Here is a 16,356-nt window from a genome sequence, read left to right on the forward strand (position 1 = left end):
TTCAACAAAAGAGTTGCATCTTTGCTTCACCATCTGTCACACTTCCCGTCAGCCCGTGCTGGCGGACGCTTGCCAGCGCAGCAGAGCCCAAGAATAAAAAATGACCGCCCTCGACACTCATCGTTGAAGATCTCTGGAAGTTGTATGAAAGAAAAACCAGAGAATGAAGTTTGTTTGTTTGCTTTTTTGCAACTTCATTCTCATTGCTTGTACTTTGGAAACCAGGCCCATTTTAATGCGCAACAGCTTTGACTTAATTAGTTCCGTAAGCAAGCTCGTGTGTCACGACCGCGGTGAGTAGTAGGGGGATTAAGTTACTCTGCTGTTAGCATGGAGAGCTCTAAACTTTATTGGGGACCATATCGGCCATCAAAGTCCTTCTGTTTTGCCTTCGGGGAGAAAAACCAAGAGAAAGTCTTGCAAAGGTCCTGCACTGAGGATGTAACTGATCACATCAGTGGACATTGTAAACAGTAAAACTGTGGGGATGGCAACCGGAGCCTTCCGATGGCACGCCATGCCAGCGCTCTTAAGGTGCTTTTTGCATGCAGACCAAAGGGAGTCTGTCAGACGTGTTTGGTTCTGGGGGTTTAGCGAGACAACGTGAGGTTTAATCAAGTTTTCCTTTTGAATTGCCATTTATCCTTTTCTCATCAATTCCCAGCGAGTGGGAAAGAGATTTAGGCTTTGTCCTTCGGGATTACAATGTCACTTGTTTTAAGATAGCAGATGTTTTGATTGCAGCGTTAGGCGCTTATCAAATGCTAAAGCTCAAGGTTTCAGCTTGTTTGTATTCCTTCAGTCCTTCCTACTGGTTAGAACCGCCGCGGCGTTAAATCACTCTCGGGATTTGATTAACTCCCGAGTTGACTTAGCAAATGTGAAGCACCGCCAAGATAAGTGTGACAATTTAACACATGTATTAGAAAAGAAGGTTTTTTTGTCCGCTCCCTCAGAGGTTCTTCTGAGGAAGCCAGGAAGACAATGAGAGATTAAAGGGGAGCACAATTTTGTGTTTGTGATATTTGCTTCGGATGATCGTCATTAAGTCACACGGAGTCCAGGCCCGACATATGAGCAATCACAGCAGATAAGCAGCTAAAACCGCATCACACCCCTCCCTCGCCCGCATTTCCAGGCATTATGGGACACACGCCGGCACCAGTCAGGGATTCATATGAAGCTCTGCGAAGTATCCCTCCAGTATTCCTCCACAAAAAAAAAAAAAAATCAAATTAAACACTTGCAAACTGGAGTTTGGGCAGGTTTATGAAGACGCGCACATGCACGTTACAGTAGCGCGTGCAGGTTTACGCGGAGATTGCTGCGCACATCAAGAGAAGAAATATTGCTGGAAAGGTCAGGGTGAACTTTATCTTCCCAGACGGGAGAACGCGCAGCTCGCCAGATGAAACAGAGGGACGCCGTTGATTCAAAACGTTGAAATATCACAATATGGCAGCATTTCTCATTGGCCTGACGCGCCGGCGCAGGACGCAAATGTTTGGTTTCAACACATTTCTTGATGTAACCTCACAGGATCAGTTATTCTGCTCATTTCTCTTTGACCTGCGTGTCTCTGTGATGCCCTCAGCCTTGAGCGTGCACATGGGGAACCTGTGTAGCACTTCCATTTAAAAAAAAAAAAAAAAGAAAAGGGAGAAGATTAAAAGAGAAAAAGCCAGGCCGTCTTGTCCACTTCAAAGTCTCAGTCTTTCTCACATGTGCCTTTCATGGCGTAAGGAAACAGTAGGGAACATGCAGACCTTCCCTGGTTGGGTGCTAAAGGTCCCCAGATTAAAGATGACATTCAATTACACCAGCAATTAGCTGGCCACGATTCATGAAATGGATAAAGCTCTGGTAGATTTAAGGTAGAGCCTGTTCTGACACTGAGGAGCTGTCACTGAGGAGCCTTATTCACTTCAGTATTGTCCTTTATGTAAAGAAAAATGACAAAATTCCTTTGTGGGCGGGATCAGAGGCACATTTTTGTGTTACACGCGCAATTTTTGGCACCAAAGCACAAAACCCCTCTGGCATTATCTACCAGCAACAAGTAATAACTTGGGAATTTTAAATCTGACTTTCCCACATTCAAGTCATTCATCCGTTCTCTCAAGGACCTTTTGTAATGGCGTGCTAGTGTGATCAAGGTAAGGTCCCGTTACACTGACTTCACATTTAATATCACAATGTGGAGAAGTGCAGAGTGTCCTCAAATTTATTTCCCAAAATATATATTGAAACTCTCTTTTTTGTCCGAATCGGCACACATATTTATCTCAGCGGGTCTCTGAGGACGGCCGGAATCGCATTCTGTTAAATTGCCTCTGGGTATATATAGAAAATTGGCTTTTACCCGTCGTGATTTGTAATAGCTTCTTTGTTATTTTGAATAGGAATATGCATGTTATTCATTCCAGCGTGGCAATTTACTCCAATGATCCTGTTTGGTGAGCAATTTAGACGAGCAAAGACTCCCAAACTACAATGTTATGGTAAATATTTTAAATCAATCAGATGAGTTTAAATAAGCACTGGGCTGTATGGTAATTGCAACAAGATAAAAGCGCTAATTTGTGTATTCTCAGATGCTTTTGTTGTCTCCCCAGCACAAATGATTTTCTCTGTGTGAAAATCTTATTAATGCACTGGCAAAAAAAAAAAAAAAAGAAGGCACTGAAATAGACATTGTGAAAGAGAATGTGTAAGTCCGCCAATTAGCACAGCTAGATTGGAACTGTTAGCATGATAATACGACAATAATGGAGCCAGGGAACGATCGTGCGCGTGCTGCGTGTGTGCAGATGCGCGCTGGTGTGGACGCCGTCCCAGCCAGTGCGTCCTTTTGTGCTGAAGAGCCCCCGTGTTAGCGGGCTTGTAGGATTATGTGGGAGCATTAACAGCCTAGTAAGACAGGCTTGGCTCCCGCCCAGAGAGTCCAGCGTGTTCATCCTCCATTTAAGGAGACTGTTAGCTGATGAAGATGTGCACATGCAAGACTGAGGATAAAAGAAAGCGGTGACCCGACTCATTAGCCCCTGTGATTTAATATATTGACACTTGGATACAAATAATTTCATTCAGCCCATTTAGTGGCCTCCTCAGGGCGGGAGGAGGGGCTGTGCCTGTGGTGGGGGTGGGTGTGAGGGGATCAATTTAATTAGTTATGAAATGTGACTTCTTGTCAGGAAGCAGAAGAAATGCTGACGTTAAACAAAGTCACGTGGAGTTTGGACGATAAAGCCATCGCCACCCTGTTAAAAGTTAATGACGCACGGAGGTGGAACAAGCTGGGCGCAGATGAGATGCAAATAAGTGGAACCGCGGCGTTCTCTCTGATAGCCTATGGATTCAGCAGCCCTGCCGTCATATATCCGGTTTAGTGTTGTTCTGGATAAAAGCGTTAAATTTTGACTGTCGTAACTGTTTGTTCTGAAGCTGCAGACCAGCTCGTATCCATGAACGGCGTCCGTTAGACGGTGACGCGGCGCTCTTGTGTGTCTCGTGTGTTCAGACACCTCTGCGGCTGAAGCAGCGATAATTAACCGGCTCCATCCGAGATCTGACACCTGATTGGCTGTAATGTGTGAAATCACACCTGAGGGTCTGCTCACAATGAGGCACCCGAGGGCTTCCTGGAGCAGGCGGACGCTTTGGCCCGACGTGTGGGATAACAGGCAGTAAACGGGGGAGCGGAGCTGGAAAAGAGCGCCGCCGCTCAACGTGACTGGCTGTGATGGGGGGCTGCTGTTTGGGTCGTCTCCCCCCCGGCATCATCACATCAGCAGCGGGCACAGTCAGGCGGCGAGGAGGGCGGGTGGAGGGGGGAAAGAAGAGTCCAGGCCGATGCAACATGTCCATGTTAACTTTTCTACATCAGCTGAGAGTCCTTCAGTCTGCATTATTACATATACAAGAATGAAAATGTCTTTTTTAATTTCATAAATGTGCAAGTGTAAGAGCCTCAATAAGCCTGACATTTTGAAATGCTTCTGATTCCCCGACATGGATGCCGAACCTGTCCTGTGTTCTCTGTCGTCCTGTTGCGCTCCTGCCCTGAGGGACGCCTCGCTCGCTGTTGTGCTCACAGCTGCTGAGGCCACAACACCACAATACAACATCAGCTGGGTTGATCTCACACACGAAACACTGTGCCGCTCTGAAAGGGCGTTACAGCGCAGCAGTGTGCAGAGCTCTGATAAACGCCAGCCGCTGGATCTAAGCAAGCAGGAACCTCGCAGTTTTATCCAGAATTTTTAAGGAAGTCAGAGGGAATGATGAGAAGAAGGACGGCTGAGTGCAGGGATTTGGGGTGGGGGTGTATTGGGCGGGACAGAGGGGGCCGGACCGCCCTGCCTTCAAGCTCCCATCTTAATATAGACATATTGGAATGGCTGTTTTCCAAGAGGGCTTGTTTTACTGTGTAAGGAATTAGTGGAACAAGAAGTCATCTATTGGTTATTCCCTCTGGATAGCTTGACCTCACTCAGTCTGGATTTGGTGCACTTCATCCTGAGTGTCACACACACACACACACACACACACACACACACACACACACACACACACACACACACACACACACACACACACACACACACCACAGCCGATAGGCGACCCCTCAGAGCCGGAATCCTGACTGTCATTCCGGGTCTGCTGCTTGGACACCATCCATCTCTGTCTGTATTAGACTTGTGTAAGGGAGGGTAAAAAAAGTCCTGCACAGATCTGCAGAAGCAGGAAGGAAGTGAGGGGAACGGCCCAGGACGTCAGTGAGAGAAGGGCCTTTTGTGAATATCCAGGTTGTTTTTGCCCTCCCCCGTTTGGCCGTGCCCATTTTCATGCGGCACAGCCGAGCGGAGAATAATGCACGCCGCTCTGGTTGGATGGAACATGAAGGCCTTCCTTCAAGGGCAGAGGTCTGCAGCATCAAAGCTCACAGTCTATTGATTTATTTGTCTGATTACCATTAGTTACAGACAAATCCAAACAGCATCGCAGCTCGTTTTGATCAATGCACGCGTCTGGTGGGTGGGAGCGGCTGAATTTGCCCGTCTAGTTTTAATTTCACTGTCTGGATTTGTTGGAGATGACAAAAGGTGCGTTTGAGTGCTTATCAAATAGGAACTTGGAAATCTGAGACCTGTCCTGCTAATTTTAGATTTTCTTAATGAACGTTAATGAAATATGATCCCTCCCAGGATAACTGGTGACACTGTCCCTGCTGGGAAGGTGATAGAGATCCGTTAATGACGATGACTCTGAGACACGCCCAAGAATGAGGGAGGGTTGTGATTTTTGTTTTAATCTTTTGTCTTATAATGATTTAGCAGTCCTGCGTGTGGATCAATGGTGGTGGTGGTGTAGGAGGGATGGGGGGGTTCTAGACCTCCTGGGTGGATTGCAGACGCTGTAACAGACAGCGAGGAACATGGGTGTCGACAGGGGCTCAAGTGAGGGCCGTAATGCCCTGTACATCTCCATTTGTGGCCCGTGTTCCCGAGCAGGTAGATGTCTGTGAAGATAAATTAAGGGGGAAAAAAACATGCCCTGAAACAACCGAGCCTGTGTTGTCAATGCATAGCGCTGATGAACGGAGCTCTTCCACATCCCCTCTGTTGTGCTTTAGCCTTCATTGAGGAGTCTGCCTGACTCCTGGCCGACCACAAGGCCGCGGTGGAAAACCCTCAAGGCCTCATCTGCTTCAGGATCAGTCCTGTTTGCCCGAGTTTACTCCGACTCTGAGTTTTATACCCCTGAAAATCAAGGACTAAAACCCAAAGGACGGGGCGATGCTGGAGCATATCTTTGAGGAAAACAAAAAAAAACCCAATAAAAAAGCTGTTAAATTACAAATTTGATGGACTGAAAGTCAAATACTTGTATCAGCAACCACCCCGACTTGCAGCTGTGGTCTGTTCCCATTAATCACATATCAGACCCTCCCTGAGAGGATGGATGCATGCTGGTCCGACACAGACCTCATCAGGTCGCAGGAACTGGTGAAACATGCTGCAAGGTGGCCGAGCTGCCCCAGAAACCTCATCCGGCAGAGGCGGGGGCCTCAGCCAAGTCCGCCTGACTGATGGCTACAGATGCTCCTCTTCAAGAATTCCGAGTCAGATCCTCAGTGCCGGGTCTTCGGGGACAAACAATAGCACCTGTTCCTCATAAGATCGCCCATTCATGTATCTTTAATGAAGCCTGAGGGCAGATGGTCTGAAATGACATTATCCAGTTCTTAGACAAAGGAAGAGCCGAGCCAGCACAACAATGCTGCCCGTGTTTACGAGGAGAAAGGAGGATGCTGCCTGAGTGCCGCGCTCACATCTGCTGCGCGTCCTTCTCCAACTCCTCCAGATCATCTTGGCAGTCGAAACATCCTGGGCAATCAGCCCGTACGTAGATGAACTTGAGGAGGGTTCTGGGGGGAGGGGGAGGTGGTCGCTCTTATGTAAACTTTGTTATGTAAATTTTACATCCTTCTCCCTGTTTGTTCAATAGTTAATGGAAGAAAAAACGTATTCTTTATCGGAGAAAAACATTTTTTTGCGTTGGGCCCCGGTGCCAGCTCTTAATTGGCAGCTCAGCGAACCTCCACTATTTGTTGCCACTTTTAAGCTCCTCAGAATTTGTTTCGCTGTTCTCTGACATTAGCCGCTGTAAATTAAACTTTAATGCGCTCAGCTCATTACTGCAAATCACAGCCATTCAGGCCCAATACATCCAGTTCCTCTTCGGCACACACGGAGACTCCGTCCTGCCTCGGTGGATCTTGTATATTCTACTCCATATTTTAAAATAACATTTGTAATAAAAGCTGATATCCCAGAAGAAATGAGATCATTCCCTTTGGGTGTGGGGCGCCTAATGGTTTGCACCTCAGTTTGTTCCCCATTTTTCTCTCCGCTGTCTTTCTCTGGTTTATCATAAGGAATAATCTCACGTCAAGTCTAAATGGTTAATTTGGCGAGCTGAAAAAGAAAAGACGACTCCACCTCCATTTATTTTAATTCTCAGTCCAAAAAGATTTAATTGAGTATTTTTCCGACCTTGATTCACCTCTGACGCATGTGTTAAAATAAAAAATGAATGGAGTCCACTGTAATCCGCTTGCAACACTCTTGAACGGGCCGTGGGCCTGAGAGACCCCTTTGATACCCAACGAGTGCGTCCAGAACCGACTCCAGCTGCTTTTACAGTCCAGATATGCTCAAACAGAGCAAAGCTGTGTTCCCCAGCGTCCCCTTCTGTCACCGGCCACAGCTCATGTTGTGACATTAATTAGCGCATTTTTCCATATGTTCCGTACGTGCGAGGGCAGGGACCATCTTTCACCCCTGTTTAAAAACTCGCAATGCTGACCCCTCCGGAAAGATACGTTCCATTTCACATGGCTCTTTCCCTCACCGGCACATGCACTTTTTGCAACTTGTAAAAAGCCCAGTAGACACAAAATACTTCTGTGTGTTTGGTTTTCAGGCCAGCACCTCTGGACGGATCAATAACGTGGCTTTAAGTAGGTGCGCCACACTAGCTGCGGATGAAACGGGGTTATAACCGCACCAGTAAAGGGTCTGCACAGGGAGCAGCACCGACAGAAAAGTGAAGATCACAGCAGACCTCACCCAGAACACACACATAAAGGGGGAAGTGTGTGTGTGTGTGGGGGGGGCAGTCAGGGCTCAGAGCAGGTTGATTTCATGCCCCAATGCTGCGGCAGTAATTGCACCCAGGCCAGTTTTTATTGCGGGTTGATTTTAAGGAAGGATGAATGGAGAAACACTCTGCAAAGTGTTTATTTTAGGGGGGTGACCTTTATTAACCCATTTTCCAGTCAGGTTCCCCTGAGGTGGCCTGGATCAGTGCAAGGTTAACTCTCACGGGCCCGCGGTAGCTTTGCTGCTCGCCATCATACAGGTTCAGGAAGCAGGGAATGACAGTTTGGACCCTGTGTGATGCATATGCAAGGTGTGTGTGTGTGTGTGGTGTGTGTGTGTGTGGTGTGTGTGTGTGTGTGTGTGTGTGTGTGTGTGTGTGTGTGTGTGTTTACACATGCGGCATCCACGCCAATCAGCTCTGCTTCTGCGCCTCTTGCTACAGTGCTCGCCGCTCCAGCAGCAGTAGGTGCGGGTGCTTCCCGCGAGCGCTCCCTTTCAGATGCTCAGACCTCCTGCCCCCCCACCCCACCCCACTCCCACACTTCACTTCCTGTAACCGATGCTGGATTAGCGCGGGGGCCTTTGATGGGTTGAGGCGAAACCGCGGTCCAGATTAAGAGCGGCGGTAGCCCGGCCAGGTATCGCATGAGGGCTGCCGCTGCCGCCGAGTCCCCTGTCAGCGTACATTAGGAAGAGCTGTGATCTGCCCCCTCCCAGGCCAACGCTGTACTCTGTATTTCTGTGTACTTTGCTTCGGCCTCTCTCTGATCTCCTCTCTTTGTCTGTTCAGCAGGTCCAGGGTCACATGCCTCCGCTCATGATCCCCATTTTTCCACACGACCAACGCACTCTGGCAGCAGCAGCTGCCGCCCAGCAAGGCTTTCTCTTCCCTCCAGGAATGTCTTATAAGCCAGGTATGCCCCTCTTTGTCCATTTTCATTATTGTTCATGAAGAATGTTGCACTGCCGATAAATGCTTGATCCCGGGCCGTCCTGGTCCTATATAGACATGGGTAGCCAAGCAGGGGAATGTAAACACACCTTTATTAGCGTTCAGGGGGCTTTCAAGTGTTTTAAATAAGAGAATCAGTCACCCAGGAAGTGAGAATGCTCTTACAATGCTGCCAAAATAAAGAAGTAAAAAAAATAAAACAGCCTTTCACATTTCAGCAGTATTTAATGGATCGTTTGGGAATTCACGGTCCTGAAGTGAGGAGTTGAATAGCGACCTGAGTAATAGATACACACCTATACAATAAGCCTTTTCCTTGCCTGTACGGACTCGCCTCCTTTTTCTCTGTTTCTTTTGAATGGAGCAAAGAAGTCTTCAAAAACAAAAAGAGGAGTTAATTGTTGCAACATGTTGACTGATGGCCTGACAGTGCAGCGACTTTTCCTTTATCCAACCTCGTTCTGCCACCTAACCTCCTCAGGAGAAGAGAAGCACAGACCAAACGGCTCCTTGTTCAAGGCTTTTCACCTCACGTGTCCTCCAGCAATTTTACAACACCCGCATTGATTATTTCATCCAATTAAGTCGAATTATATTTCTTCATTTTCTCCTTCATGCGGAAATAGAAGAGAGAGATTTGATACAAAAAAGAACAAAAGTTTCTATCAAAGAGAAAAAGCTGCTGTTGTTTGGAAAGAAAGTGGATCAAGAAGGTCTGGGAACTGAGCACGTTTAGGGAAGAGCAATAAAAGGTGTGGTAGTGCAGGTAATGAATTAACTATAAAACCACAGGATTTTAAAAAAAAAGAATGAATGTCAGCTGTTTTGGAACCATGGAGCCATGACAGCTTAAACAAAGTGCCTGAGGGGGAGTCTTTTACCGCTCGGCTTTCTGCAATAGCAAAACACGGAAAATGTTTTAGTTCAAATAATAGGAGCCGTTATGGAATCGTGGTCAGGGGTCGCCATGTGTTCGGCTCCTGCATAATTCATGAGCCTAAAGAAGTGGGGAAAAGAGGTCTCAAAATGACTCTTGTATTTCGGAGAGGTCTTTCGGCCCCCCTCCACCATTCAGGCCGACACAATGTGCACATTCTATCCAGAGAATACAATGTTATCGCCACCACCTGCAGGGTGTGCAGGGTGTGCACGGTGCACCCGTGAAGTGAGTGGCCAAGCGTTCACACTTTAAGACTGAGGCAGGCTAATCTGAAGCCGCCATTACCAGCCGGCTCCCCAGCTTATGACCCCCCCAACCCCGTCGTAGAATCATTCTGGCGTCCTAGTGGTGGGTCATCGCACCATCCCCTGGCTGTGCTCAATGGCGCGGCGTTGCACGGGTGACGAGCACAGTCGCAGAAACACCAACTCATCTTTTAAACAAATAGAGGCCATAGGACTTCCCTTCAACGGGAGGCGCCTGTAATGGAACAGTAAAACGACCCCGTCGTCTCCGGGCAGCTCTGATAGCCTGTATCCCGCTGGCGCAATCCTCATCCTTGTTTTTTCTTTTTAAAAACCCCCCCAAAAAAACGATATTCACCTCATGTTTCTAGACAATAGATATCAACAAAGCATGTTTGTATATAGACTTGAGACTTATAGCAGCAAATATATTCACCTTAGCCATTTTTATCTTTGTTCCTGCACATATATGACCAAGAACATGTTTTTGGAGGGTTGTGTGTATTGTAACTGGTCTAAGAAGGTTTCCAGTTTTAGCGTCACGGCTCCCCATTATGTTGTGTTACCTGCTGCATTTGCTCAACTTTTAAAATATCAGTCAAGCTAACATGTTCACCGATATAGTTTTATTCAGATTAATGCAATATTTCCAATTTTTTGGTGTGAATGTACTGCCTGACCCGACACGTCACCTTTCTACTGGAGTCAGCGTGCCCTCCCAAAACCTGACCCAGGGGGTCAAAGACCCCCCAAAGTCTGTACTGGTCTTACTTAGCGCATGACCCTCCCCTGGTTTCACATGACTTCTAAAGGGATCCAGACATTTATTATTCCCAAACCCTACGTCACAGACAGCGCCGAGACAGGGAGACTGGAGAGAAAGTGATACCAAAAAGAGGTGGTGTAGAAATAACCACAGCCCCCCCCCCACACACACACACACGCACTCACACACGCACACACACATCCAACCAAGCACTATTTGAAACCACTCTTGCTATGTGATTTTATTTGCTACTAAATGGGGGATTGAATTTCCGCGGCCTGTATCACATTGTGCTGCGGCGTACAAGATTGCAAAGTGAGGCGAGCGAGTGAGGGCAGAGCGAAAGAGAAGGTATATGCATTTACCTTGTCTGCGGTTTAATGGCTCCATATGTTTGTGAGAAGAAGTGACAGGCAGAAGTGGGGTCTGAATGAAGGCCAACTGCAGCCCCCCCCCTCCTACTGTGCGGCTCGCCTCCACTCCTCCAGACACATGCTTCAAACCAGCCTCCCCTCGGTGAGCGCCGGGCCGCGTCTCCACCCGCCGCGCCGAGTGTGCAGAGCTGTCTGCTGCTCAGCTACACGGCCATGTGGACATCGTTTCATTTATATCTCCGCCATATTGATGCTGCGCCGGCAGGTCGGCAGCAGCGGCCCGCCAGGGAGAGCTCCGTGTTTGGGAGCGCGGCGCCTCCTTGCTCGAACAAGGAGATATGGGAGATAAGAATGTGGAGGGCTTTTTTCCCCCTGCCTTGTTATTGTGAGTGCGCACTTGTTCGAACCAGTTTGCGTACAAGTGCTCCCTCCCCACTGCCAAACTGTCATTCACACACAAACAATGCAGCACGGAACAAAAGCCAGAACAAGTCCGTGGCTGTAGAAAAATACTCAGCAGAACTTGAACTTAATTGAACGTAATGACTAAGACGGGTGCTTCTGCATTTACTTACTCAATAAACATCTTCAGGACAGGGTGAAATAAACCTTAAACTCCTATATATGTGTGTGTTTCACAAGTGATTTAGAGTTAACACAGCAAAAAAAAGTTTCCTCCAGCCAAAGGAGCCGTGCTGCTCATGAATGCAGATATTTTGGGCGTGAAGCCGAGGGCTCGGTGCAGCGTGTCACATGGCGGAGGGCAGGGATCTGTGTTGGCACTTGCCTGGACGCCGTGGGAAGGCTCATTGTCTGAACCTGCATACATTGTTTTCTCCCCCTCTCTCTCTCCCCTCCGTGACAGGTGATAACTACCCGGTGCAGTTCATTCCCTCCACAATGGCAGCTGCAGCAGCGTCAGGATTGAGCCCCCTCCAGCTTCAGGTATGTACAGTACTGAGACAAAGAATGTTAAGGACGACCGCCAAGCCTAGGGCATAAATGAAGGCTAAGCAGATGTACGCTAAGTAATGAGCTGCACACTAAATAATCCTGCAGGCCCCCAGCTCACACATGCTTATCACCTTACATATGTAATTCATCCCATTTTATAGAGGATTTATCTCCTCTGGCTTTGCCAGGCAGAGGATTTAGGATGATAATAGTTATTAGAGGCAATGGGAATCAATTTGGCTACCTTGATTGTCATCCAATAATTTAACAGATGACACTCCATCAGGAACATGTGAAAGAAAAAGAGGTTGGGCTTCTTTAAATAATACGAAGGAAACCTTAACAGTTTTTTAAAATGATTTATAATGTACAGTTTAGACAAGTTAGAACAGAGCAGGAATGTCCATTAACACCTGTTTGGAACATTCCGCGGGAAAACAGGATAATCGGTAAAGATTATTATTATTATTGATCGGAAATCAAAGAAGCGTCCTCAGACGGCTCGATCAGACTCGTTTTTTTGTTTTTGTCATTTTGCACAAATTCCCGGCCTTTTCCTCTGAATCACGGTTGTGTGCATATATCACAAAAGAAGGCTTACAAAAGGGAAAATGCTGGGACAGGCTCCAAGCCCTACAGGCTCCTCCAGGAGTTTTCTCACACAACATTTTAAAAAAGCTGAACCTGGGTCAGTGCCTAACCTGAGGCCACGATGTTAAATAAATATTATCTATGCGCTGCATTCAATCTGCATGTTTCCAGAACGTTTCTCACACAACGCTTTGGCTTCTTTTCCAAACTTGTGACAACTGTCTGGTTGTTCTTCTTAAAAAAAAAAAGAATCTTATCTAGTTATGAGTTACAGGTTAGAGGAATTGAAGAATCTATTTAAAAGCTCTTTGAAGCTAAAGCGGTGCTCGAAAACAAAAGCAAAGATGTAAAAAATGCTGGTCCAGGTCACCACTGCTACATGAAAAGGTTCAGGAAGATGCAACAAATACCACTTTAAAGGCAAGAAAAAGATTTTATAAAGGTAAAACAAAGGAAATGAGAGGGTAAATGTGACCACCGTCAGCGTCAGTGGGTGTTGGCCGCTTCTAACAACGCCTACAGCTGCTTCTGAAGGGATGTGCATCATTATCTGCCAGCGAGGAGAGTTTTTAAGAGCACCTGAGGTGTTAAATGGATCTCCTCCTATTTGAGGATGCGTTCGCATGAGAGCAAACGTAGGCTGTGCTGGGAAGGAGGTTTGTGTTGATGACTGGCCAAAATGGGAGGTAGTTTAAGACAGAGAGCGTCTTCTGGGATTATTTATAGCTGCTGCAGGAGGTCAGATGACACAGTCGTATATCTGAGGAGGGCAGAAGGGACGTCGTGATTAATTGATTGAGTGATTATGTATCTAACCCTGGGAATGGGCAGAAGAGTGCCTCTAAGACCGTGACTCTGCCGACCTTTAGAGAACAGTCAACAAAAAGAGGTGCATTTTTCCATTAATTGAAGACTGTTGCATATTCCTGCTGCTGGCTGCTATTTACCCTGCGTAGGGACTCCTCTTAAAACAGCAAGGCAACTCAAACATGCCCTTTTCCTCAGCGCTGGGATCAACAAGCGGCGTGACTGACACCGCTTCCTCGACAAAGTGCGGGGAAGTGATTAAAACCGCCTCATCGAGCCCCGAGCAGAATTAAGTCGGAAACGTTTGGAGAAATAACGGCTCCCGACGTCTTCCCCCCAAGATGAAATGTGTTGCTACGTAGGTGTGCGCTTGTGCTGCATGGAAAGGGCGCGGCTTCTGGCGTTCATGTGGGATAGTGCCGTGTGCTGGCTTAGAAAAAAGCCCCAAAAAGCCAAATCCAGTGAAGAGGTGAACGGCGAGATAAACACATCGAGGCTTCCAAAACAGAAACAGGAAACTGTGTAAATGAGTCACTCATTACAGCGAAACAAGTGTAAACAAGTGCTGCACTCTTCAGATCCTGCACAGCTGGACACTGAAGCCAAACGCAGGAATCCAAACGTCACATATCTGCTGCAAACTCGGGCTGATTAAGGTCTTGCAAGTGCTTCCTGCTCAGATAGCTGAAGTTATTCTTCACGCATCATCGAGCACTTCGGATCCTCTGCTTTCACCTCTAAACTTCTTCCCTGCGTCCTCGTCAAACTCGTACAGGACAAACCCCCCTTACACGTACAGTATACTGAACAAGCTCCAATTAAACCCCCTCCCTGTCCCCACCCTCTCTGTCAGCTGCATGGCAACGTGTAATTTTCAGCCATTTACTCAGTTTAAATTGTGAAATATATGAACCACAAGAATTATCTTATTGGAGGGATTAATTCCCACAATGCTGCTGAGGTAATGTGATCACCCATCCGGTTGGAGGGGCACGCCGCTCCGTCACTCTTAATGTCGGCCACGCGGCCCCTTCGCAGGCTCCTCTGTCATAACAGTATGCCCCCCCCCCCCCAGGTTCCCGGCCCCCTCTCTGAGAGAGAAAAGCACCCAACAAGGAAACAAAGGCTTAGAACTGATGGATGTAAATGAATTTTCCAGAATCCGTTTGAGTGGTGGAGAGTGTAATTTGCTTGTCAATACGGGCCTGTAGCATCACTCCGCCGGCTGGCAGTCGGCGAGTGGCTGTCACCGCGCGTCGCCGCGGCACAGGGCAATTTCACTCAATGCTGTCCTGACAGATTGGCTCTCGTCCTCGAGTCACAGGAGGGGAGGAGGCTAAACTATCCCAGCGCGATGTGCCCCTCTTCATTAGCGGCTACACAGGGCCGGGATGAGCCGCGGGCCGGCAGGAAACAATGGCTCCGTATCCGCCTGTCCTCCCATGATTACAACTGACACCTCTCAGCCAACACAGGAAATTGTGCGCAGATAGTGCCCAATCTGTCCGGACACTTAACTATATTCAATTGACGAGGAATTGTTCTAATACCACCAAATATTTTCCTTTTCTTTCCCCGTCTGTGTTGTTCCATCATTTGCTGTTTGTACACTGCAGCTCATGTCAGTTGCCAGGTGAAAAAACTGTTTTCTTAAGGCCAAGGCGAACTTAATATATATGTATCACCCCAACCTTTTTATAGAAGCACTAAACAGAAGGAGGACCTCTGGAGAAGTCCTGTTTTCTATGATTGGAAGCAGACGTTGGGGTTTTGGCCATTTTAAAGGGAGCATTATTGAATAAAATGGAACATCTGGGTTCTCTGTAGGCGGCATCACTCTTAGGACCAAACAAATAAAGACGTGCTACTTTCGCTCGCTCAAATTCATCTCTTATACATCTACATCTTCCTTATAAGTCTTGTGCATTTCTATTTAGTTGACTCACATCTTTTTATCCTCCATTTAGGCTGTGTCGCACTCTTGATCTTTCCTCCCTAAATTGTCCGGACCCGTGGCATCATTATGTTTTACACTCTGCGGCGTCCAGCTGTTTGCCTCGCCGCACTGCAATTATCCTTCACCGCATTCTCTGTGGTGTTTCTGCATGGGCCCGCGAAAGAACCTGGGCCCCGACGTCGGCCCCGTGCTCCCACTGTAAAGATGAAAAGCATCCCACGTGCTCAGCGACAAACCGGCTGCCTGATCTCGAGCAGACGTTGCTTCTGAAGGACTCCACGGAGGCAACTGGAGTGATAAGAAAGAGCGTTACACAGTCAGGGACAAACAGGAAGAAAGTGGGAGAGTGCATTATCTTTTGTTTGGATGTAAACGCCCGTGTGGTACAGATGTGGAGTAACTGCTTCATCATTAACAAGTGAAGCACTTTTGACTTTGAAATAGGAAGAGGGAGGAGGAGGGGGAGAAAAGAGAGAACAGACATGCTGTAGAGAGCAGCTGTTTCTGTGTTTATGAGGAGAGCTGGGTCTTTGAAGGTAACCCAGAGCAGTGCAGCAATGCTAGCTGTGTGCGTGAAGGCTGGCTAATAGGACGGCTAGGTGAGCAGCTGGATGGAGGCAGCAGTGAACAGAGGGACAGATGGACAGATAGACTGGATAATGCAGCGAGCTGAGCTGAATGGGAGGGCTGCCTCTGCCACCCCTGGGCCTGGAGAACACCCCGAACACCCCCACACACACACACACACACACACACACACGCACACACACACATGTGTGTGTCTGCCAGAAAGATGAAATGTTAGAGAACTTTAATACATATATATGTAGATCTAAGATGGGGAGGGGAGGGCCTGGACTGGAGCAGGTTGGCTGCCAGCAGATGAGACAGATGTTGGGCCATACTGGAAAGCCTCGGCACAGTGCACCAGGGCGCCTTCCTCCACTTCAGACATCTGGGTTTCAGTCCTGGTCAGCCTGCCTGGTAGCCCTGGGCAATGAGCCTCTACAAGCCTTGTGGCAAAGGGGGCTGGCACTGCGCTGCCTTTTAAATGGCGCGGCGCACTGAAGCACAGTTAATGCCCTCATATCTGTCCCAGTGCT

At 47.8% G+C, this 16,356-nt stretch overlaps 1 protein-coding gene across 5 annotated transcripts in view; it reads left to right on the forward strand.

The window, feature by feature from the left end:
- The window catches only part of sox6 (SRY-box transcription factor 6), a 104,595-nt gene that overhangs the window by 62,056 nt on the left and 26,183 nt on the right, over positions 1-16,356 (forward strand). For 4 of the 5 annotated variants that reach the window (XM_057024848.1, XM_057024866.1, XM_057024858.1 and 1 more), the window contains 2 exons: positions 8,458-8,581; positions 11,810-11,889. In XM_057024848.1, the coding sequence (XP_056880828.1) occupies positions 8,458-8,581; positions 11,810-11,889 (204 nt within the window). The remainder of the gene's footprint in view (positions 1-8,457; positions 8,582-11,809; positions 11,890-16,356) is intronic. The other variant, XM_057024861.1, reaches the window with a different exon arrangement.

Source organism: Takifugu flavidus, chromosome 2 (genome assembly GCF_003711565.1).
Source record: "Takifugu flavidus isolate HTHZ2018 chromosome 2, ASM371156v2, whole genome shotgun sequence".
NCBI classification, from domain to species: domain Eukaryota; kingdom Metazoa; phylum Chordata; class Actinopteri; order Tetraodontiformes; family Tetraodontidae; genus Takifugu; species Takifugu flavidus.